Source organism: Mustela erminea, chromosome X (assembly GCF_009829155.1).
Source record: "Mustela erminea isolate mMusErm1 chromosome X, mMusErm1.Pri, whole genome shotgun sequence".
Classification (NCBI taxonomy): Eukaryota; Metazoa; Chordata; class Mammalia; order Carnivora; family Mustelidae; genus Mustela; species Mustela erminea.
This window is the reverse complement of record NC_045635.1, coordinates 46,622,995-46,646,171: the sequence shown is the minus strand read 5'-3', so window position 1 is coordinate 46,646,171 and position 23,177 is coordinate 46,622,995. Positions and strand designations below refer to the sequence as shown.

The window sequence follows — 23,177 nt, the reverse complement described above, 5'->3', positions numbered from 1 at the left end:
GTCTGTTGGCTATCTCTGTGTCTTCTTTGAAGAAGTGTCTGTTCATGTCTTCTGACCATTTTTTAATTGTATCACTTGTGTTTTTTTTGTGTTGAGTTGTGTAAGTTCTTTATATGTTTTGGATGCTAACCCTTTATTGGATATGTCATCCAAAAATCAGTCTTTTCTCTTTATTTGCCAGTGTTTTAAATGAATGATGCTGCTCTGGGTTAGAGTGAATTAGCTAAATTTGCAGATACATCTTTACTTTCTGGACAGGCTGTTGGCTGATTTCTTTTTTTGGCATTCAGAGAAGAGTACCCTATTGACAATATATCCTAAGTTTAGCTCCTCACCTCTGCCAATGACCAGGCTTCTTGCCTAGGATAGGTCATTTCTTCCCTGGAAAATGAGGTGTATGACATTAGCTTCTACCCCACATTAAGGTCCACTAAGGAAGGCCCCACTCTTTGGGTTAATAGCAGCATCAAGTGAGGCCTTCTGTGGCAGAGCCTCTGGGGCTCAGGCTTTCTCTCATGTGGCCCACAGCTCAGATGAAGTGATTCTGAAGCCCACTGGAAGTCAGCTGACCGTGGAATTCCTGGAAGAGAATAGCTTCAGTGTGCCCATCCTAGTCTTGAAGAAGGATGGATTGGGGATGACACTGCCCTCTCCATCATTCACTGTGAGGGATGTGGAACACTATGTTGGTAAGCATCATGGATCCTCTTAACTGTGACATTGTTTATTCTCATCAAGTCCCATGACCCTTCCCCTCCAGTCTACTTTTACATTTCTTTTCTAGCCATCTTGGGAATCTGAGGCAAAGGGATTTACCCAGAGTCATTCTTTGGTAAAACTAGAACCCAAATCCTGCTTTTCTTTTCCTTTTCCTCCTTGTAGGCCACAAACACCCAGGTTGAGCCCCATTTTTTTTTTTACCTGGAGAATTCCAGGTATCATGGTGGTCTCTTTCCTGTTGAGACGAGAAAGCCTTTGACTTTTGACCTCATGTGCCAGTTGTCTCCTGGCCATGACTTTTTGGGGATAGCAAGAGAAGTGAAGAAATAGGGCCCAGGCACATGGATTGTACTGTAAGTGATGCTGTATGTCAGGCTGTTCTGTTGCTGTAGCAAACCTGGACCCAGTATGTAGATCTAAGGAGAGTGTGAGGGATTTCTACCCCTACCTCTAAAACATGCACACACAAATACAGTGTGTCTGAGGTGAGAAGTTTTGCGTGCCAGTCCATTGTAGGGACAGGTGAGGAGGGGAGGGAGGCTTCCCTGGTCCAAGGCCACTTGGTACAGAACCCATCTCTTTATTCCAGGTTCTGACAAAGAGATTGATGTGATTGATGTGACCCGCCAGGCCGACTGCAAGATGAAGCTCGGTGATTTTGTGAAATATTATTACAGTGGAAAGAGAGAGAAAGTCCTCAATGTCATTAGTTTGGAATTCTCTGATACCAGGTAGGAAGGGCAGGGGTAAGTAAAAAACAAACAAAGTCCTTGGAACTTGTGATATACTGAGTATAAGTGTTCCTTTCCCTTCCTCTTGGTAGTTTCTTCCTTTGGGATGATGAGCTGGTTTATCCTTTCTAGGGTAGATGATCACATTATAACAACCAAATTGTGTTTCTCTTCTACAGTTTCTAGCGTTAGATAGAGTATGCAGTAACTATTTTAGTTAATTTTTGTCTCCTTCAAGAGCTAGGGCAGCTTTCTTAGACCTTGTTTTTGGTATTTTGATTGTGGCATGGTCACTGTTTAACTCTCAGGATAGGCCCTCTGTCCCTGGAAATAGATTTACTGAATTAACCCCAAGTAGTTTCTCTAAGGATAAGGTTTCTTAGATTTAAAAGAAAAAAAAAAGCTGATAACCTTTAAATGATTCTATGTGGACTCATGCACTCAGTAGATATATGGTGTAGTCTTCTCTGTGCTCAGAACTGTGGGAGTTCCCAAAGTATTATATAACATATCCATTTGTACTTAGAAAGCTTACTGTCTGATTACTTTTTTTTCAAGATTTTATTTATTTATTTATTTGACAGGATCACAAGTAGGCAGAGAGGCAGGCAGAGAGAGAGGGGGAAGCAGGCTCCCTTCTGAGCAGAGAGCCCAATGCGGGGCTCAATCCCAGGACCCTGAGATCATGACCTGAGCTGGAAGGCAGAGGCTTTAACCCACTGAGCCACCCAGGCGCCCCTGATTACTTTTTTAACTTTGAATTTTGACATAATTACAGATTTACAGGAAGTTGCAAAAAAACACACAGGGAGGTCCTGTGTATTCTTCAGCCAGTTTCTATCAATGGCAACATCTTACATAACTGTACTACAATATTAAAACCCTTGCTGTTGGTTTTAACATACAAATTTAAAAACCTGAGGATTTAAAAAAAAACTATGGTTGTTTATACCTCACTTCATCTTGAAAGACTATTTGAAGTGGATTACAGAGATACAGAGGGAAAAAATGGAAAAATTGGAACAAAAGGAAAATAAAGGGTAAATAGGATGCATCTGGAGGGTAATCTGCACACAAAATATGTGTATGAGTGTCTGGATAGTTGGTAGAGAAGGACTGTAGAGTGTTCAGTAAATTTCCTGAAGGTCAGGACAAGGAAGGAAGTGCAGTATTATAAGGTTTATGGTTTTTACATAAGACAAAACAACCAGGTATTTGGGAGAGGTACTTCTTTACCTGAAACTGAGCCTTTGAGAAGTTTCTCTAATGGTTCCTCATAAAGACCTTATGAGATGGGGACAGTACAAAAACTGTTACTGACCAAGTACCAAGTGAGTGGGTCCAGGTTGGGAGAGTTATGAGCATTTAGTGGAGGAAATGATCTCCTTTAACTGGGGGATGCTGTGGAGCTAGGACTTAGGACTTCTGGAGCTGAGTGGAATGAGGATGCTGACCAGACTTACAGGAATAAGTGAGCTAGGTGCCCTTAGGGATTCTGCAGAAAGAACTTTTTTGTCTTACTTGACTCTCACTGGGATGGGGAACATTTTATTCAGGCTTTAATCTTTAATTCCCAATCAGCTGACATCTGCTTTCCATCCCTTCCTTGCTAGGCTTTCTAACCTTGTGGAGACTCCCAAGATTGTTCGGAAGCTGTCATGGGTGGAGAACTTGTGGCCAGAGGAGTGTATATTTGAGAGGCCCAATGTGCAGAAGTATTGCCTCATGAGTGTGCGGGATAGCTATACAGACTTTCACATTGACTTTGGTGGCACCTCGGTCTGGTACCATGTGCTCAAGGTAGGAACGAATGTGACTTCTAGAGGCAGCCTGGCCTTGAACCTCCCTCTTTGTGTCAGGTGGTAGCACAAAATAGGCCGCTAAGGTCTACCCATCTCCCAGATTGTTTGGTGACATCTCCATATAACTGCTCTCTTGGGGTTGTGCACTTAGTGGGTATGCCATATAAACTGTGTCTACAGTTTTGATGCTTAACATTTTTTTTTTATCCGAAAGAAGTTATTGCCTTTATTTTTTAACCTTCTTTTTTGTTAATTTAAAATTTTTCCCCCAAGCAACCCTCAGTTTGTTTTGTGAGATTAAGAGTCACTTATGGCTTGTCCCCACCCAATCCCATCTTGTTTCATTTATTCTTCTACCCCCTTAGCCCCCAATGTTGCATCTCCACTTCCTCACATCAGGGAGATCATATGATAGTCCTTCTCCAACTGACTTATTTCGTTAAGCATGATACCCTCTAGTTCCATCCACGTCGCAAATGGCAAGATTTCATTTCTTTTGATGGCTGCATAGTATTCCATTGTTTATATATACCACATCTTCTTTATCCATTCATCTGTTGATGGACATCTAGGTTCTTTCCATAGTTTGGCTATTGTGGACATTGCTGCTATAAACCCTCCTACACTGTTGGTTGGAATGCAAGCTGGTACAATCACTCTGGAAAACAGCATGGAGGTTCCTCAAAATGTTGAAAATAGAACTGCCCTATGACCCAGCAATTGCACTACTGGGTATTTACCCTAAAGATACAAATGTAGTGATCCGAAGGGGCACGTTTTTATTTTTATAAACATATAATATATTTTTATCCCCCGGGATACAGGTCTGTGAATCGCCAGGTTTACCCACTTCACAGCACTCACCATAGCACATACCCTGCCCGATGTCCATAACCCCACCCCCCTTCTCCCAACCCTGCTCCCCCAAGCAACCCTCAGTTTGTTTTGTGAGATTAAGAGTCACTTATGGCTTGTCCCCGCCCAATCCCATCTTGTTTCATTTATTCTTCTACCCCCTTAACCCCCAATGTTGCATCTCCACTTCCTCACATCAGGGAGATCATATGATAGTCCTTCTCCAACTGACTTATTTCGTTAAGCATGATACCCTCTAGTTCCATCCATGTTGTTGCAAATGGCAAGATTTCATTTCTTTTGATGGCTGCATAGTATTCCATTGTGTATATATACCACATCTTCTTTATCCATTCATCTGTTGATGGACATCTAGGTTCTTTCCATAGTTTGGCTATTGTGGACATTGCTGCTATAAACCCTCCTACACTGTTGGTTGGAATGCAAGCTGGTACAATCACTCTGGAAAACAGCATGGAGGTTCCTCAAAATGTTGAAAATAGAACTGCCCTATGACCCAGCAATTGCACTACTGGGTATTTACCCTAAAGATACAAATGTAGTGATCCGAAGGGGCACGTGCACCCAAATGTTTATAGCAGCAATGCTTAACATTTTTTTAATAACCTAAGGTTTTCTCTGACTGTTAATCTTAATTGAACCAATCCATACTCCTATGACTGTGTATGGAAATGTCCATATTTACTGTAGAAATTCTTGGTAACATGAGAAACTTCCCCTCCCCCTTACCATCTTTATTGAGATATAATTTATACACCATAAAATTAGTCTATTCCAGGTGTATAGTTTGCTGAGTTTTGACAGTCATATGTAGACACATAACTGCCATTACCATCAGATAGAGCATATATAACAGGTCTTTATTTTATAAAAGATTTTATTTATTTATTTGACAGAGAGAGATCACAAGTAGGCAGAGACACAGGCAGAGAGAGAGAGAGGAGGAGGAAGCAGGCTCCCTGCTGAGCAGAGAGCCTGATATGGGGCTCGATCCCAGGACCCTGAGATCATGACCTGAGCCGAAGGTAGAGGCTTTAACCCACTGAGCTACCCAGGCACCCCTATAACAAGTCTTTTTTAATGTCAATGTTCCTATGGGTAGTTTCCTATTTAGTGGTTATAAAATTTTTGTAATTAGCATATGGATTGTTAGTGACTATGAAGGACTTTTGAGGTCTGGAAAATAATTTTGATTCTTCCACCATCATGCTATTTAATTTTCTTAACAGAAATGCCAAGGAAAGAGCCAAAAACTTGGATGTGGCTATTGTCCAAATGATTGTGAATCCTAAACTAGTTGTTTCCACTGGCTTAGCATGAAATTGGAGAATGTAGATCACTGTTACTCAAATGTTAGGTTTAACTTTTTTCTTTTATTTATTTGAGAGAGAGAGAGCGAGCACAAGTGGGAGGGGCAGAGGAAGAGGGAGAGAGAATCTCAAGCAGACTTCTGTGCTGAGCATGGAGCCTGATGTGGGGCTTGGTCTCATGACCATGAATGTCATTACCTGAGCCAAAACCAAGAGTTGGACGCTTAACTGACTGTGCCACCCAGGTGCCCCTCTTTTATTTTAAAATAATTTTTATAGAAATACATATATATTTTATATATAAAATAGTTTTTATAGAAAAATTGCAGAGTGGTAGGAAGAATTTCTGTGTGCCCTTCACTTAGATTTCCTAATGTTACCATTTCATTATATTCTTCCTCTGAAGTAAACATAATAAATAATAAAATAGTTCCCTCTGTATATTTTTTTCTGAAACATTTGAGAATAGTTACAGACATGGTTTCTCTTTATCTTGTAATCAGTGTGTATTTCTTGAAAATAAGAGCATTCTCTTTTATATAACCACAGTATAGTTACAAAATCAGGAAATTAATGTTGATATATGTATAATACTATTATCTACTGATTTGATTCAAATTTTTCCAATTTTACAGTAGATAATTTCTAGTGTTGTTGCTTTTCTACACTGGAATTTATTATCATGAAACACCAGTTAAACTAATCAAGTGTCAGTTGGGGATGTTTTTGTACTAGTGGGCTTTTGTTTCTTTTCTGCCAAATAATCTATCTGGTGATTGTCCAGGCAGAACATAATTAGGAAATAAAATGTTTTTCCAACAGATAATCGCCTAACATATAATCTTCTAGAAGTCCTTTGGCAATTACTGAACTTTTAAACATTTATTAGCTTTGATTGCAGGTGTGAGAAGGAACACTCTTTGTAAATGGCATTTAAAGGCAAATTCAATTTTCTTTTCATCAGTAATGTGGCCTTAAATTCTCTTAGGGCTACTAGTATTGATCTACTCATCTATAGAGGCCATTTCTCATTTGGCCTGGTTGCATCTAAAATAGGATCTTTTGGTGTACATTTGTCCTAAGCCGAACAATTTTGTTTGAGATGCCCTTTCCAAGTCGTTTTGTCAATCTTATAGAAGCTTAAAAATACAGAGTTCAAAAGGACCTTTTAAAGTTTTTCAAATCCACGTGAAAATGATTTTTGGATGGGTTTGGAAAAGAATTCTGTCATGTTACATGGTCTAGGAGCATGAGAGAGAGAATATCCTTTCGGAGATCCTGTGGAATATTTTTCTGGAAAACCTGATATTTTTGGCACTTCAACCTCTTTTTGTTTCAGGGTGAGAAGATCTTCTACCTGATCCGCCCAACAAACGCCAACCTGACTCTCTTTGAGTGCTGGAGCAGCTCCTCTAACCAGAACGAGATGTTCTTTGGGGACCAGGTGGACAAGTGCTATAAGTGTTCCGTGAAGCAAGGACAGACACTTTTCATTCCTACAGGTCTTCCGTGGGCCCCTCTGGGAGGGTTTCAGAAGGGCGAGAAGTGGAAGGGAGGTTGTGGCACCAGAGTCAGCCCCTTTCCATGATGTATTGATCTGATTATGTGGGATATCCCTCTCATATCAACTGGTAACTCAGACTGGACCACAGGAAAATTCACATGATGGCCAGTGGGCATCATGGTCACTTCATGAAGCTGCAAATGGGAAGGTCTAGGAAGAGGTTGATGGACTCCCTTGCACTAGACTGATGTCAGCTTGGTGGACAGAGAGAGAATAGGTCTTTCCACCCCATGACTCTAGGGATAGTGACTGGAGGCTGGCATTGCAGTCTATAAATCAGAATGACTTGGGTCATATATATTTCAAAACAATATATGCCTAGACTTCACCCCTTGAATTATGAATTTGTAGGTCTGGGGTGGGATCTGAGTTTTTGTTTTGAAAAAGTGCCCCCGGTTGTCTCAATTTGGGGAAGTTGACATTTTTACCATGTTGAGTCTTCCACGAACCCAGTATGTCTTTCCATTTATTTAGATTTTCCTTGATTTCTTAATTTTCATTCTTTGCTTTCAGAATTAATGTTTAATTTTCTCAAAACTTTGGTAGAATTCTCTAGTGCAGTCACATGGATCTGGAGATTTTTTTTTTAGGAAGTTTTTATTAACATTCAATTTCCTTAAACTTTAGCAGGCTATTCAAATTATCTGTTTCATACTGGGTGAGCTATGATAGTTGTGTTTTCAAGGAATTGTTCCATATTATCTATGTTGTCAAATTTATGAATATATACAGTTGTTCATAATATTTCCTTACTATCTTTTTGATGTCTTCCAAGTCTTTAGTGATATCCTCTGCTTCATTCCTAATACTAGTTATTTGTGCCTTCTCTTACTCTGTGTCAGTCTTGATGGAGGTTTGCCAATTTTTCAAACTTTTTAAAGAGCCACTTTCTGTTTCAACAGTTTTTTCTGTTGTCTTTTTATTCAGTTTCATTGATTTCTGCTTTTATCTTTGTTTTTCCTTCCTTCTGCTTGCTGGGGGTATATTTTGCTCCTTTCTCCAGTCTTGAGACAGGAACTTAGATTAGTGATTTCAGATTTCCCTCTTTTCTAGTGTAAGCATTTAGTGCTATAAATTTCCTCCTCAGCACTGATTGAACTGTGTCACATATTTTGATATGTTGTGTTTTCATTTTCATTTAGCTAAATGTATTTTTAGAAAAATTGGGATGTAATTCACACACCGTAAAACTTTACCATGTTACGAGCACCTTTAAGCATTGGACTCTCTTTTTTTTTTAATTAATTTTTTTATTTTTTTTATAAACATATATTTTTATCCCCAGGGGTACAGGTCTGTGAATCACCAGGTTTGATTTTGGCTCAGGTCATGATCTCAGCGTCATAAGCTCTGAGTTGGGCTCGGTGCTTAGCAGGGAGTCTGCTTAAGATTCTCTCTCCCCTTTCCCTCTGCCCCTCCCTGTTAGCTTTGCCTGTGCTCTCTCTCTCTCTCTCTCTCAAATTAATAAATCTTTAGGGGTACCTGGGTGGCTCAGTTGAGCATCTTCCTTCAGCTCAGATTGTGATTCCAGGGTTTTGGGATCAGATCCCACATCAGACTTCTTGCTCAGCAGGGAGCCTACTTCTCCCTCTGCCTGAAGCTCCCTCTGCTTTTGCTCCTCTCTTTCTCTCTCTTACAGATAAATAAATACAATCTTTAAAAAAAAATAAATCTTTGGGCACCTGGATGGCTCGGTTGTTAAGGATATGCCTTCAGCTGATCCCAGGCTCCTGGGATTGAGCCCTGCATTGGGCTCCCTGCTCCACGGGAAACCTGCTTCTCCCTCTCCCACTCCCCCTGCTTGTGTCTCTCTCTTTCAAATAAATAAATAATATCTTTTAAAAAATAAATAAATAATAAATAAATAAATCTTTAAAAAAACCTTACCACTGGGCACCTGGGTGGCTCAGTCAGATAAGTGTCTGCTCAGGTCATGACCCCAGGGTCCTGGGATTGAGCCCCGCATCAGGCTCCCTACTCAGTGGGGAGCCTGCTTCTCTGAACTCTGTCTGCTGCTCCCATTGCTTGTGTTCTCTCACTCTCTCTCTCTGTCTCTCAAATAAATAAATAAAATCTTAAAAAAAGAAAAAACTTACCATGTTAAAGGGTGCAGTTCAGTTTTGTTTTTTTAGAGAGGGAGAGTGAGAGAAGAAGGGGTTGCAGAGAGAGAATCTGAAGCAGGCCTGGCACAGAGTGTAGAACCCTACACAGGGTTCTGAGATCATGACCTGAGCCGAAATCACGAGTCAGACACCTAACCAACTGAGACACCTGGGTGCCTCAGTGCCATTCAGTTTTTTAAACAAGGTTGTGTAACCATCACCACTGTCTAATACCAGAAAATTTTCATCACTTCAAAAAGAAATCCTGTGCCCATTAGCAGTTACCCCTCATTCCTTCCACTCCTTCTCCCACCCCTGTCAACCACTTTTGTCCATTCTTTGTATATGGATTTGCCTGTTCTGCATATTTGTCATTGAATATGTGGTCTTTTGTACCTGGCTTTTTCACTCAACAAAATATTTTTTTAGCAAAATATTTTTAAGATTCATCCATATTAAAAAAAAAGATTCATCCATGTGTTAGCATTTGTCAGTACTTATTCTTTAAATGGCCGAATAATATTCCACTGTGTGGATATACCACATTTTGTTTATCCTTTCATCATCTTAATAGATATTTGGGTTGTTTTCATTTTTTGAATATACTGAATAATGCTACTATGAACAATCATGTACGAGTTTTTGTGTTAATGTATATTTTCTTTTCTCTTGGGAACATACCTAAGAAAAGAATTGCTGAGTCATATGTTAACTCTGTGTTTTAACTTCTTCAGGAAATGCCAAATTGTTTCCTAAAGCACCCCCACCATTATAGGGTCTCAATTTTTCCACATCCTCCCCAACACTTGTTCTTTTCTGTCTTTGTGATTATAACCATCCTAGTGCATGTGAAGTGGTAGCTCACTGAGATTTTATTTTATTTTTATTTTATTTATTTTATTTATTTTTAAAGATTTTATTTATTTATCTGACAGACAGAGATCACAAGTAGGCAGAGAGGCAGGCAGAGAGAGAGGAGGAAGCAGGCTCCCTGCTGAGCTGAGAGCCAGATGCGGGGCTTGATCCCAGGGCTCCAGGACCATGACCTGAGCTGAAGGCAGAGGCTTTAACCCACTGAGCCACCCAGGCGCCCCGCTCACTGAGATTTTAATTTGTGTTTCCATAATGACTGTTAATGTTAAACATTTTTTCATGTGCTTATTGGATATTTGTGTATCTTTTTATGGAGGAGTATGAATTCAAAACTGTTACCCAGGTAACAGGGTAACAGGTAGTTTGTTTTTTTAATTGTTGAGTTGTAAGAGTTCTTTATATATTTTGGTCATTAGACTTTGTCGGATATGTGATATGAAAATATTTTCTCTCTTGTCACTTTGGTGAGAGTGTCCTATGAAGAACGAAAGTCCAGTTTATCTACTTTTTCCTTTATTTGCTTGTGCTTTTGGTGTCATATATAGGAAACCATTGCCTAATTCATAATTTAAGGTCATGAAGATTTACACTTATATTTTCTGCTAAGAGTTTTGTAGTTCTGATTATTACATTAGGTTTTTTATCCATTTCAAGTCAACTTTTATATATAGTGTGAGGTGAGGGTCCAATTTCATTCTTTTTCGTGTGCTATCCCAGTTGTCCCAGAACCATTTGAAAAGGCTGTTCTTTCACCTTTGAATTGTCTTGACACTTTTCTCAAAAATCAGTTGACCATAGATGTATTGGTTTATTTCTGGACTTTGAATTCTGTTCCATTGATCTGTATGTCTATCCTTATATCATACTGTTTCAATTACTCTCTCTCTCTCTAATATAATAAAGTCTTTAAAAAAAACCGCTATATGATATGGTTCTCAGTATATGCAGAAGAAATATTTAAGACAAATAAATACATTATAAATGCATTTGTAATAATTTTGAAGTCAGGAAGTATCAACCCTCGAACTTGGTTTTTCCTTTTCAAGATTATTATGGCTATTCTGGGCTCCTTGAATTTCCATATGAATTTTTAGCTTCTGGTTTGTATAGATATTTAGTAGTTGCTCTAGTTTTAATTTATGTGTATAATAGATAAGATAGATACATCTTATCGTAAGCTACTGGTATTAACATTTTAATTGACATTTTACCAGTGGAGGGAAGGGTTGAAGCCTTACCTCTGTTCACATCCCTTTGCCCTTCCCATTTATAATATATTTATTTGTCTTAAATATTTCTTCCACATATACTGAGAACCATATCATATAGTATTTTTTTAAAGATTTATTTATTAGAGAGAGAGAAATAGAGATTGCACAAGCGGGGGGGGGATCAGACAGAGGGAGAAGCAGGCCCCCCACTGAGCAGAGAGCCCAACGTGGGGCTTGATCCCAGGACCCTGGGATCATGACCTGAGCCGAAGGCAGATGCTTGACCAACTGAGCCACCCAGGGATCCCTCATACAGTGTTTTAGTCTTTGTTTCAACTGTCAAACATAATTTTTAATATCCAGGTGAAGGAAAGCCTATTGTATTTATCAGTATTTTTACTTTTCTGTTGTTCTTTCTTCCTGGGGTTCCAAGATTCTTATCATTTCCTCTCTGTTTACTGTGTGTGTATGTGATTTTTGTTGTTGTTGTTTTGTTTTAGTGAGAGAGAGTGTGACAGGTGGGAAAGGAGGAGAGAGAATCTTAAGCAGACTTCCAACACAGAGCCTGACATGGGGCTTGATCTCACAATCCTGAGATCACAATTTGAGCTGAAATCAAGAGTCAGATGCTTAGTCAACTGAGCCACTCAGGTATCCCTGTTTAGAATTTAGGGTAGGTCTACTGGCAATAGATTTTCTTGGTTCTCCTTCATCTGTAAATGTCTTGATTTCCCTTTTATTCCGAAAGGATATTTTTGCTGGATATAGAATTCTGGGTTCATGGTTCTTTCCTTTAAGTACTTGGAAGAATATTGTGCTGCTTCCTTCTGACTTCCATGGTTTCTTATTTATTTATTTATTTATTTATTTAATAAGCATATATTTTTATCCCCAGGGGTACAGGTCTGTGAATCACCAGGTTTATCACTTCACAGCACTCACCAAAGCACATACCCTCCCCAATGTCCATAACCCCAACCCCCTTCTCCCAACCGCCCTCCCCCCAGCTACCCTCAGTTTGTTTTGTGAGATTAAGAGTCACTTATGGTTTGTCTCCCTCCCAGTTCCATCTTGCTTCATTGATTCTTCTATCCACTTAAGCCCCCATGTTGCATCACCACTTCCTCATATCAGGGAGATCATATGATACTTGTCTTTCTCTGCTTGACTTATTTCGCTAAGCATGATACGCTCTAGTTCCATCCATGTTGTCGCAAATGGCAAGATTTCATTTCTTTTTTGATGGCTGCATAGTATTCCATTGTGTATATATACCACATCTTCTTGATCCATTCATCTGTTGATGGACATCTAGGTTCTTTCCATAGTTTGGCTATTGTGGACATTGCTGCTATAAACATTCGGGTGCACGTGCCCCTTTGGATCACTACGTTTGTATTTTTAGGGTAAATACCCAGTAGTGTAATTGCTGGGTCATAGGGCAGTTCTATTTTCAACATTTTGAGGAACCTCCATGCTGTTTTCCAGAGTGGCTGCACCAGCTTGCATTCCCACCAACAGTGTAGGAGGGTTCCCCTTTCTCCGCATCCTCGCCAGCATCTGTCATTTCCTGACTTGTTGATTTTAGCCATTCTGACTGGTGTGAGGTGATATCTCATTGTGGTTTTGATTTGTATTTCCCTGATGCCGAGTGATATGGAGCACTTTTTCATGTGTCTGTTGGCCATCTGGATGTCTTCTTTGCAGAAATGTCTGTTCATGTCCTCTGCCCATTTCTTGATTGGATTATTTGTTCCTTGGGTGTTGAGTTTGCTAAGTTCTTTATAGATTTTGGACACTAGGCCTTTATCTAATATGTCGTTTGCAAATATCTTCTCCCATTCTGTCAGTTGTCTTTTGATTTTGTTAACTGTTTCCTTTGCTGTGCAAAAGCTTTTGATCTTGATGAAATCCCAATAGTTCATTTTTGCCCTTGCTTCCCTTGCCTTTGGCGATGTTCCTAGGAAGATGTAGCTGCGGCTGAGGTCGAAGAGGTTGCTGCCTGTGTTCTCCTCAAGGATTTTGATGGATTCCTTTCGCACATTGAGGTCCTTCATCCATTTTGAGTCTATTTTCATGTGTGGTGTAAGGGAATGGTCCAGTTCCATTTTTCTGCATGTGGCTGTCCAATTTTCCCAGCACCATTTATTGAAGAGGCTGTCTTTTTTCCATTGGACATTCTTTCCTGCTTTGTCGAAGATTAGTTGACCATAGAGTTGAGGGTCTATTTCTGGGCTCTCTATTCTGTTCCATTGATCTATATGTCTGTTTTTGTGCCAGTACCATGCTGTCTTGATGATGACAGCTTTGTAATAGAGCTTGAAGTCCGGAATTGTGATGCCACCAACGTTGGCTTTCTTTTTCAATATCCCTTTGGCTATTCGAGGTCTTTTCTGGTTCCATATAAATTTTAGAATTATTTGTTCCATTTCTTTGAAAAAGATGGATGGTACCTTGATAGGAATTGCATTAAATGTGTAGATTGCTTTAGGTAGCATAGACATTTTCACAATATTTATTCTTCCAATCCAGGAGCATGGAACATTTTTCCATTTCTTTGTGTCTTCCTCAATTTCTTTCATGAGTACTTTATAGTTTTCTGAGTATAGATTCTGTGCCTCTTTGGTTAGGTTTATTCCTTGGTATCTTTTGGTTTGGGGTGCAATTGTAAATGGGATTGACTCCTTAATTTCTCTTTCTTCTGTCTTGTTGTTGGTGTAGAGAAATGCAACTGATTTCTGTGCATTGATTTTATATCCTGACACTTTACTGAATTTCTGGACAAGTTCTAGCAGTTTTGGAGTGGAGTCTTTTGGGTTTTCCACATATAGTATCATATCATCTGCGAAGAGTGATAATTTGACTTCTTCTTTGCCAATTTGGATGCCTTTAATTTCCTTTTGTTGTCTGATTGCTGAGGGTAGGACCTCTAGTACTATGTTGAATAGCAGTGGTGATAATGGACATCCCTGCCGTGTTCCTGACCTTAGCGGAAAAGCTTTCAGTTTTTCTCCATTGAGAATGATATTTGCGGTGGGTTTTTCATAGATGGCTTTGATGATATTGAGGTATGTGCCCTCTATTCCTACACTTTGAAGAGTTTTGATCAGGAAGGGATGCTGTACTTTGTCAAATGCTTTTTCAGCATCTATTGAGAGTATCATATGGCTCTTGTTCTTTCTTTCATTGATGTGTTGTATCACGTTGACTGATTTGCGGATGTTGAACCAACCTTGCAGCCCTGGAATAAATCCACTTGGTCGTGGTGAATAATCCTTTTAATGTACTGTTGAATCCTATTGGCTAGTATTTTGTTGAGTATTTTCGCATCTATGTTCATCAAGGATATTGGTCTATAGCTCTCTTTTTTGATGGGATCCTTGTCTGGTTTTGGGATCAAGGTGATGCTGGCCTCATAAAATGAGTTTGGAAGTTTTCCTTCCATTTCTATTTTTTGGAACAGTTTCAGGAGAATAGGAATTAGTTCTTCTTTAAATGCTTGGTAGAATTCCCCCGGGAAGCCGTCTGGCCCTGGGCTTTTGTTTGTTTGGAGATTTTTAATGACTGTTTCAATCTCCTTACTGGTTATGGGTCTGTTCAGGCTTTCTATTTCTTCCTGGTTCAGTGGTGGTAGTTTATATGTTTCTAGGAATGCATCCATTTCTTCCAGATTGTCAAATTTGTTGGCGTAGAGTTGCTCATAGTATGTTCTTATAATAGTTTGTATTTCTTTGGTGTTAGTTGTGATCTCTCCTCTTTCATTCATGATTTTATTTATTTGGGTCCTTTCTCTTTTCTTTTGGATAAGTCTGGCCAGGGGTTTATCAATTTTATTAATTCTTTCAAGGAACCAGCACCTAGTTTCGTTGATTTGTTCTATTGTTTTTTTGGTTTCTGCTTCATTGATTTCTGCTCTGATCTTTATGATTTCTCTTCTACTGCTGGGCTTAGGGTTTCTTTCTTGTTCTTTCTCCAGCTCCTTTAGGTGTAGGGTTAGGTTGTGTACCTGAGACCTTTCTTGTTTCTTGAGAAAGGCTTGTACCGCTCTATATTTTCCTCTCAGGACTGCCTTTGTTGTGTCCCACAGATTTTGAACCGTTGTATTTTCATTATCATTTGTTTCCATGATTTTTTCAATTCTTCTTTAATTTCTCGGTTGGCCCATTCGTTCTTTAGAAGGATGCGGTTTAGTCTCCATGTATTTGGGTTCTTTCCAAACTTCCTCTTGTGGTTGAGTTCTAGCTTTAGAGCATTGTGGTCTGAAAATATGCAGGGAATGATCCCAATCTTTTCATACCAGTTGAGTCCAGATTTAGGACCGAGGATGTGATCTATTCTGGAGAATGTTCCATGTGCACTAGAGAAGAATGTGTATTCTGTTGCTTTGGGATGAAATGTTCTGAATATTGTGATGTCCATCTGGTCCAGTGTGTCATTTAAGGCCTTTATTTCCTTGCTGATCTTTTGCTTGGATGATTGGTCCATTTCAGTGAGGGGAGTGTTAATGTCCCCTACTATTATTGTATTATTGTTTATGTGTTTCTTTGATTTTGTTATTAATTGGTTTATATAGTTGGCTGCTCCCACGTTGGGGGCATAGATATTTAAATTGTTATATCTTCTTGTTGGACAGACCCTTTGAGTATGATATAGTGTCCTTCCTCAGTCTTATTATAGTCTTTGGCTTAAAATCTAATTGATCTGATATAAGGATTGCCACTCCTGCTTTCTTCTGATGTCTATTAGCATGGTAAATTCTTTTCCACCCCCTCACTTTAAATCTGGAGGTGTCTTCGGGCTTAAAATGAGGTTCTTGGAGGCAACATATAGATGGGTTTTGTTTTTTTATCCATTCTGATACCCTGTGTCTTTTGACAGGGGCATTTAGTCCATTAACATTCAGGGTAACTATTGAGAGATATGAATTTAGTGCCATTGTATTGCCTGTATGGTGACTGTTACTGTATATGGTCTCTGTTCCTTTCTGATCTACCACTTGTAGGCTCTCTCTTTGCTTAGAGGACCCCTTTCAATATTTCCTGTAGAGCTGGTTTGGTGTTTGCAAATTCTTTCAGTTTTTGTTTGTCCTGGAAGCTTTTAATCTCTCCTTCTATTTTCAATGATAGCCTGGCTGGATATAGTATTCTTGGCTGCATGTTTTTCTCATTTAGTGCTCTGAAGATATCATGTCAGCTCTTTCTGGCCTGTCAGGTTTCTGTGGATAAGTCAGCTGCCAATCTAATATTTTTACCATTGTAGGTTACAGACTTCTTTTCCCGGGCTGATTTCAGGATTTTCTCTTTGTCACTGAGACTTGTAAATTTTACTATTAGGTGACGGGGTGTGGGCCTATTCTTACTGATTTTGAGGGGCATTCTCTGAAACTCCTGAATTTTGATGCCTGTTCCCTTTGCCATATTGGGGAAATTCTCCCCAATAATTCTCTCCAGTATACCTTCTGCTCCCTTCTCTCTTTCTTCTTCTTCTGGAATCCCAATTATTCTAATGCTGTTTCGTCTTATAGTGTCACTTATCTCACGAATTCTCCCCTCGTGGTCCAGTAGCTGTTTGTCCTTCTTTTGCTCATCTTCTTTATTCTCTGTCATTTGGTCTTCTATATCACTAATTCTTTCTTCTGCCTCATTTATCCTAGCAGTGAGAGCCTCCATTTTTGATTGCACCTCATTAATAGCTTTTTTTATTTCAACTTGGTTAGATTTTAGTTCTTTTATTTTTTTTTATTTTTTATTTTTTTTTTAAAGATTTTATTTATTTATTTGACAGAAAGAGATCACAAGCAGGCAGAGAGGCAGGCAGAGAGAGAGGAGGAAGCAGGCTCCCGGCTGAGCAGAGAGCCCGATGCGGGGCTTGATCCCAGGACCCTGGGATCATGACCTGAGCCGAAGGCAGCGGCTTAACACACTGAGCCACCCAGGCGCCCCAGATTTTAGTTCTTTTATTTCTCCAGAAAGGGCTTTTATATCTCCCGAGAGGGTTTCTCTAATATCTTCCATGCCTTTTTTGAGCCCGGCTAGAACCTTGAGAATTGTCATTCTGAACTCTAGATCTGACATATTACCAATGTCTGTATTGATTAGGTCCCTATCCTTCGGTACTGCCTCTTGTTCTTTTTTTTGTGGTGAATTTTTCCGCCTTGTCATTTTGTCCAGATAAGAGTATATGAAGGAGCAAGTAAAATACTAAAAGGGTGGCAACAACCCCAGGAAAATATGCTTTAACCAAATCAGAAGAGATCCCAAATCGTGAGAGGGGAGAAAGGGGATAAAAAGAGGTTCAAAAAGGAAGAAAGAAAAAAAAAGAAACAAAAAAAGAAAAGAAAAGAATTTAAAAAAAATGAAAACGAATAAAGAAAAATATAAAAAAGAAAAAATATATATATTAGATAAACTAGTTAAAAAACGTTAAAAAATAAAAGGGTAAAAGTTAAAAAAAAAATTTTAGCCGTAGGCGAGAAAAAAAAAATGAAAAAGAAAAAAATTAAATTAACTGCAAGACTAAAAAATATCACAGGGAGAAAGCCAAGAGTTCCGTGCTTTGCCTTCTCCTCCTCTGGAATTCTGTTGCTCTCCTTGGTATTGAAATCGCTCTCCTTGGTAGGTGAACTTGGTCTTGGCTGGATTTCTTGTTGATCATCTGGGGGAGGGTCCTGGTGTAGTGATTCTCAAGTGTCTTTGCCCCAGGGGCCGGGCTGAGTCATCCGCTCGGGTTTGCTTTCAGGAGCTTTTGTTCCCTGAGCGCTTTCCATAGAGTTCCGGAGGACGGGAATACAAATGGCGGCCTCCTGGTCTCTGGCCCGGAGGAGCCGAGAGCCCGGGGCCCAATCCTCAGTGCGCCCTCAGAGAACAGCGCCCAGTTACTCCCGTCTGACTGACCTCCGGCCGCGCTCTGAACTCACCGAGCCTGTGGCTGGTTCAAGGTAACCCCGGGCTGTGAGCTTTCTGTCGGCTCTGTCTCTGTAGCCGGCTTTCCCGTTCCAATACCCGCAAGCTCTGCGACACTCAGACACCCCCGATCCTTCTGTGACCCTGCGGGACCTGAGGCCATGCTGACCCCGCGTGGGCTTCGCCCTGGTTTAGCCTCTGGAGCGATGTCCCTCAGCGGAACAGACTTTTAAAAGTCCAGATTTTGTGCTCCGTTGCTCCGCTGCTTGCCGGGAGCCGGCCCTTCCCCCCGGGGTCTATCTTCCCATCGCTTTGGATTCACTTCTCCGCCGGTCCTACCTTTCAGAAAGTGGTTGTTTTTCTGTTTCCAGAATTGCTTTTCTTCTCTTCGATCTGCCGATGGGTTTGCAGGTGTTTGCAATCTTTAGATAAGCTATCTAGCTGATCTCCTGCTAGCTGAAGTAGTCTCAGCCTGCTACTTCTCCGCCATTTTGACTCCAACATCTCCATGGTTTCTGATGAGATTTTGGCTGTCATTCAAATTGTTTTTTCCCTTATATGTGTCATTTCTTGCTATTTGTTATTTCTTTTTTTCTTTAGTTTCTCGCAGTTTGACTATAATGTGTCTTGGCGTGTACTCCTTTGGGTTTACAATAAATGTGTTCATTGAGCTTCCTGAATGTGTAGGTTTATATTTTTTGTCATATTAGTGAAGAAACTTTTAGCTGTTATTTTTGAATGCTTTTTCAGTCCCATACTCTAACTTCTTTTCTTTTGGGTCTCTGATTATATGAATGCTATATATATTTTGTTGTAGTCCCATAGGTCCCTGAATTTATTTTTTTTGTTTTCTCTCTTTTGTTTATGTGGAGTACTTTCTATTCTGTCTTAAAGTTTTCTGATTCTTTTCTCCATTGTCTTTATTCTTCTGTTGAGTCCATCTCTTTCATTATTTTTTTCAGATACAGTACTTTCCAGTTCTAAAACTTCCATTTGTTTCTTATTTATATCTTCTCTTTTTCTTTTTTTTTTGTTGCAAACATGTTTATAATTGTTCACTGAAGCATTCTTACGATAGCACCTTTAAAATTGTCAGATGGAGTGCCTGGGTGGCTTAGTTGGTTAAGTAACTGCCTTCGGCTCAGGTTATGATCCCAGGGTCCGGCGATCGAGCTCTAGGTCGGGCTCCCTGCTCAATGGGGAATCTGTTTGTCCTTCTCCCTCTCCCTCCCTCCACTAGTACGCTTGCTCATTCTCTCTCAAATAAATAAAATCTTTAAGAAAATAAAATAAGGCTGCCATATATATCTCACATCTTTGTCTGATATGATACTGTATAATGCTGGATTTTCTTTTCTGTTGCACAGAGCTATTTATCTGTTCATATATCAGTTATCATGTTGATTTGATTACATTGATTTTATATACAATATTTAATATGTGCTGAGGCATGTTACCTTCCCCCATACCCACCTGCTTTTCTCTTTTCTGTGCCCAGGCATTTATTAATTCATTTATTAATCTTTTAATCCTTTGCCTAATAGGGTGTCACATAATACCTTTTCTACACTGGGCATTTAATAACTGTTTGATGAATTGAATTTGCCTACCAGAGATTTGAGTTGGATTAATTCACTTACTGGTGTGAAGTTCCATGAACTGGGTAAACTCTAGTTAGTTCCACAAGTATTGCATGTCTACTGAGTATACCCACATGGGGTTAGGTGCTAGAGACAAAAGGTCAGTAGGCCATTTCAGTATCATGTTCTAATAGCCATAATAGAGGCATTTACCACAAGCTGTGGGAGTATGGAGAAGAGCATTTAGTCTAGCTGGAAGTTTGTGAAAATCTTCTCAGAGGAGTGACACCTCACAGGTAAGTATGGACTGACCAAGGAAAGAAAGGCAGAAGAGTCCTCTCAGACATAGAGAAAGGCATAAGCAAAGCAAGGCTGTGTGAAGTAGTTCATGCATACAGGAGCCTAGAGGTCAAGGAGGAAGTGAAGCTGAAAAGATAGGCAGATTGTACTTACCCCAGACGTGACTGGAGAACCATTGAAGTTTTATTTGTTTATGTAGCAAAAGATATAAAGAATAATTAATAAACATTTATGTGTTTATAACCCAACTAAAAAGATAAAATATTTCAAATATATTTGAAGCCTCTCATATACCTCTCCTCAATTCCATTCCCATTTTTCCCTCTCTGAGCTAGATATTGTTCTGAAGTTGGCAATTATTATCCTCATGCATTTCTATTCCTTTATTATACAGGTCATGGCTCATCAAGTCAATAGTTAGTATTGTTTTACTGTTTTTGAATGTTATATAAATGGAATCATATTAGGTAATTCTTCCCAACTTGTTTTTTTCTCTGAACACTGTGATTGTGAGATTCATTTTGGTACATGTTCACTCATTTTACTTACTTTCCAATATTCCATTGTATGAGTATATGGCAATTTATCCATTCTCCTGTGGATGTACATTTTATTGAAGTATTTTGAGCAGGGATGACATGGGCAGATTTGTATTTTAGAGTCAAGATGTGGAGGATAGACTTCAGAGATTGAGATTGGTATAGAGCAGTGGTTTGTAAGCACTTTGGACTCAGGACCCCTTTATACTTTTTAATATTATTGAGGACCCCAAGGCTTTTATTTATGTGGTTTATATTCATCAATATTTACATTATAAATTAAAACTGAGAAAATTTTAAAATATTTGTTTAACTCATTTGAGAAGTAATAAACTCATTACATGTTAGCATGAATAATAATTTTTGTGAAAAATAACTTTTCAAATCAAGAAATGTAGGGAGAAGAGTGACAGTTACATTTTTGCAAACCTTTTTAATGTCTGGATTAATAGAAAATAACTGGATTCTCAAGTCTGCTTCTGCATGTTGTGTTATCATGTCATTTACCCTTTGGAAAAATACACTGTACACCCCTGAGAGAATGAGGGTGAAAAAGACAAATAGCTTCTTAGTATCATCACAAGCACAGTTTTGACCTTACATGTGCTCTCAAGGAGTCTCAGGGAGCCCCAGGATTCCCTGAACCATACCTTGGGAACTACTGGTATAGAGGAGCCAGTTTGGAGGCTCTTGCAAATAGCCTAGGTGTCAGGTAATGAGGGATTTGAACCAAGGCATTGGTAGAATGGATGGATGGGGAAAGGGAGATGAATATGAAAGAGGTTTAAGAAGAAAAATTAGAAGGTCTCAGAAGGCAGTGTAGAGTCAAGGGCAAGGAAAATAATTGAGTTCCAACAGGTGCATACTTCACAACCAACCTTTGAAGTAGATGTTTAGCTAGAAAATGGCAGACTTTGAACTCAGGCTTGTTCAACACAAAAGCTCTTTGTTTTACCTAGAGTAAAGTTAGAAGGGGGAGACTTGGCAAGGAGGTAATGCCCTTCTAAGAGATGAGAGAGCAGATGGGCAAAACAGCAGAGAGATTGGAAGTCGAGAGGAGGGAAGTAGAAGGAGTTTAATAACCCCATAAATTGGTCCAGTTCAGGGTTATAATGGTGGCAGAATGGATATTGGGAGAGTAGAGGAACTAGAACTTTCTAAGTCATTGCCAGGTTGGGTGTTCTGAGAAGTTGTGTTTGAGCTGAGTTGGGGCAGTGATGTTCAGAGGAAGTAAGGCCCTCTGCCAGCTTTGATTTTGCCATGTTATACTGCAGGATGGATCCATGCTGTGCTGACCCCAGTGGACTGCCTTGCATTTGGAGGGAACTTCTTACACAGCCTTAACATCGAAATGCAGCTCAAGTGAGTGCTGAAGCTGTGGTGATCCCAAGTTGGCCATTCCCATCTGCTAGAGTCCTTGGGTTCTCCTTTATAGTGAGAAGTGCAGCATTGGAGGAGGCAAGATGATCAGAAAGGAATAGATCGTGATTCCTTATAATGATCAGTGTGGGGATGAATAATCCTTCCTCACTTAGTTGTTTATGTGACTTTGGGCAAGTCACATAATCTTTGTGCTCCAGTTCCCTAACCCACAAAGTTGGATTTTACAGGGTAGTTGTGAGGATTAGAGGTAGTGGGTACAAAGCATTCATAACCCCATATCTATTAGGTGCTCAGTAAACAGGATCCTTGTTATCATCATTGTTGTTGTGCCTACTTCTTCTAGAGCCTATGAGATTGAGAAACGGCTGAGCACAGCAGACCTCTTCAAGTTTCCTAACTTTGAGACCATCTGTTGGTATGTGGGAAAGCACATCCTGGACATCTTTCGAGGTATGGATCCCTTTACTAGCTGCCCCTTTTAGCCTGCTTCCCTGAGCATGCACATGCACATGTGTGTACATGCATGTAACCATCACCTCAAAGAAGATACAGTACTGTTCCATCACCACAGAGACCCTCTAGTGCTACCCCTTTATCGTCTCACCCATTCTTTCCCCTTGCACTATCCGTAACTTCTGGAAACGACTGATCTGTTTTCTATCTCCGTGATTTTGTCATTTCAAGAGTGCTATAAAAATGGAATCCTATAGTGTGTGAACTTTTAAGATTGGCTCTTTTACTAAGTATAATGTAAGGTAGAAAATGGATTTTAACTTTATTTAGCAAAGGTGGCTAAGAAAATTGCATTACAATGAAATTATCCCTAGTTCCTGATAATTAAAGTAAAACTCAATCTGGACAATCTCAGAGTTTCCTGAAAGTGCTTCCTATGGAATGGGGACAAGGCCCAGTCCTCACCAGTCTGGCATCATTGTGTCGGTTCCCAGGTATCAGCCCAGATAGAAGCAAAACTGCTGGGATTTTCTGGTCTGTTTTGAATTAGAGCAGCTCCCTTGCTCAGACCTGAGATTCTTGAAGGTAACTTGGGCACGAGGAATCAGTATTTTAGAGTTACCAAGAACCTCAGAGGCAGGGGTGCATGGGTGGCTCGGTCGGGTTAAGCATCTGACTCTTGTTTTCAGCTCAGGTTGTGACCTCAGGGCCATGAGATCAAGTCCTGTGTTCGGCTCTGTGCTCAGTGTGGAGTCTGCTTGAGATTCTTTCCCCTTCCTCCCCGCTCTGTTCCTCTCCCTGCTCGCATGCACACACATTCTCTCTCTCAAA

The 23,177-nt window shown here is 39.8% G+C and overlaps 1 protein-coding gene across 6 annotated transcripts in view; it reads left to right on the top strand.

Moving 5' to 3' along the window:
* Positions 1–23,177, top strand: part of PHF8 (PHD finger protein 8) — a 99,988-nt gene that overhangs the window by 24,061 nt on the left and 52,750 nt on the right. For all 6 annotated transcript variants that reach the window (XM_032329896.1, XM_032329897.1, XM_032329898.1 and 3 more), the window contains exons 5-10: positions 529–689; positions 1,310–1,451; positions 3,065–3,251; positions 6,779–6,941; positions 21,785–21,872; positions 22,237–22,343. In XM_032329896.1, the coding sequence (XP_032185787.1) occupies positions 529–689; positions 1,310–1,451; positions 3,065–3,251; positions 6,779–6,941; positions 21,785–21,872; positions 22,237–22,343 (848 nt within the window). The remainder of the gene's footprint in view (positions 1–528; positions 690–1,309; positions 1,452–3,064; positions 3,252–6,778; positions 6,942–21,784; positions 21,873–22,236; positions 22,344–23,177) is intronic.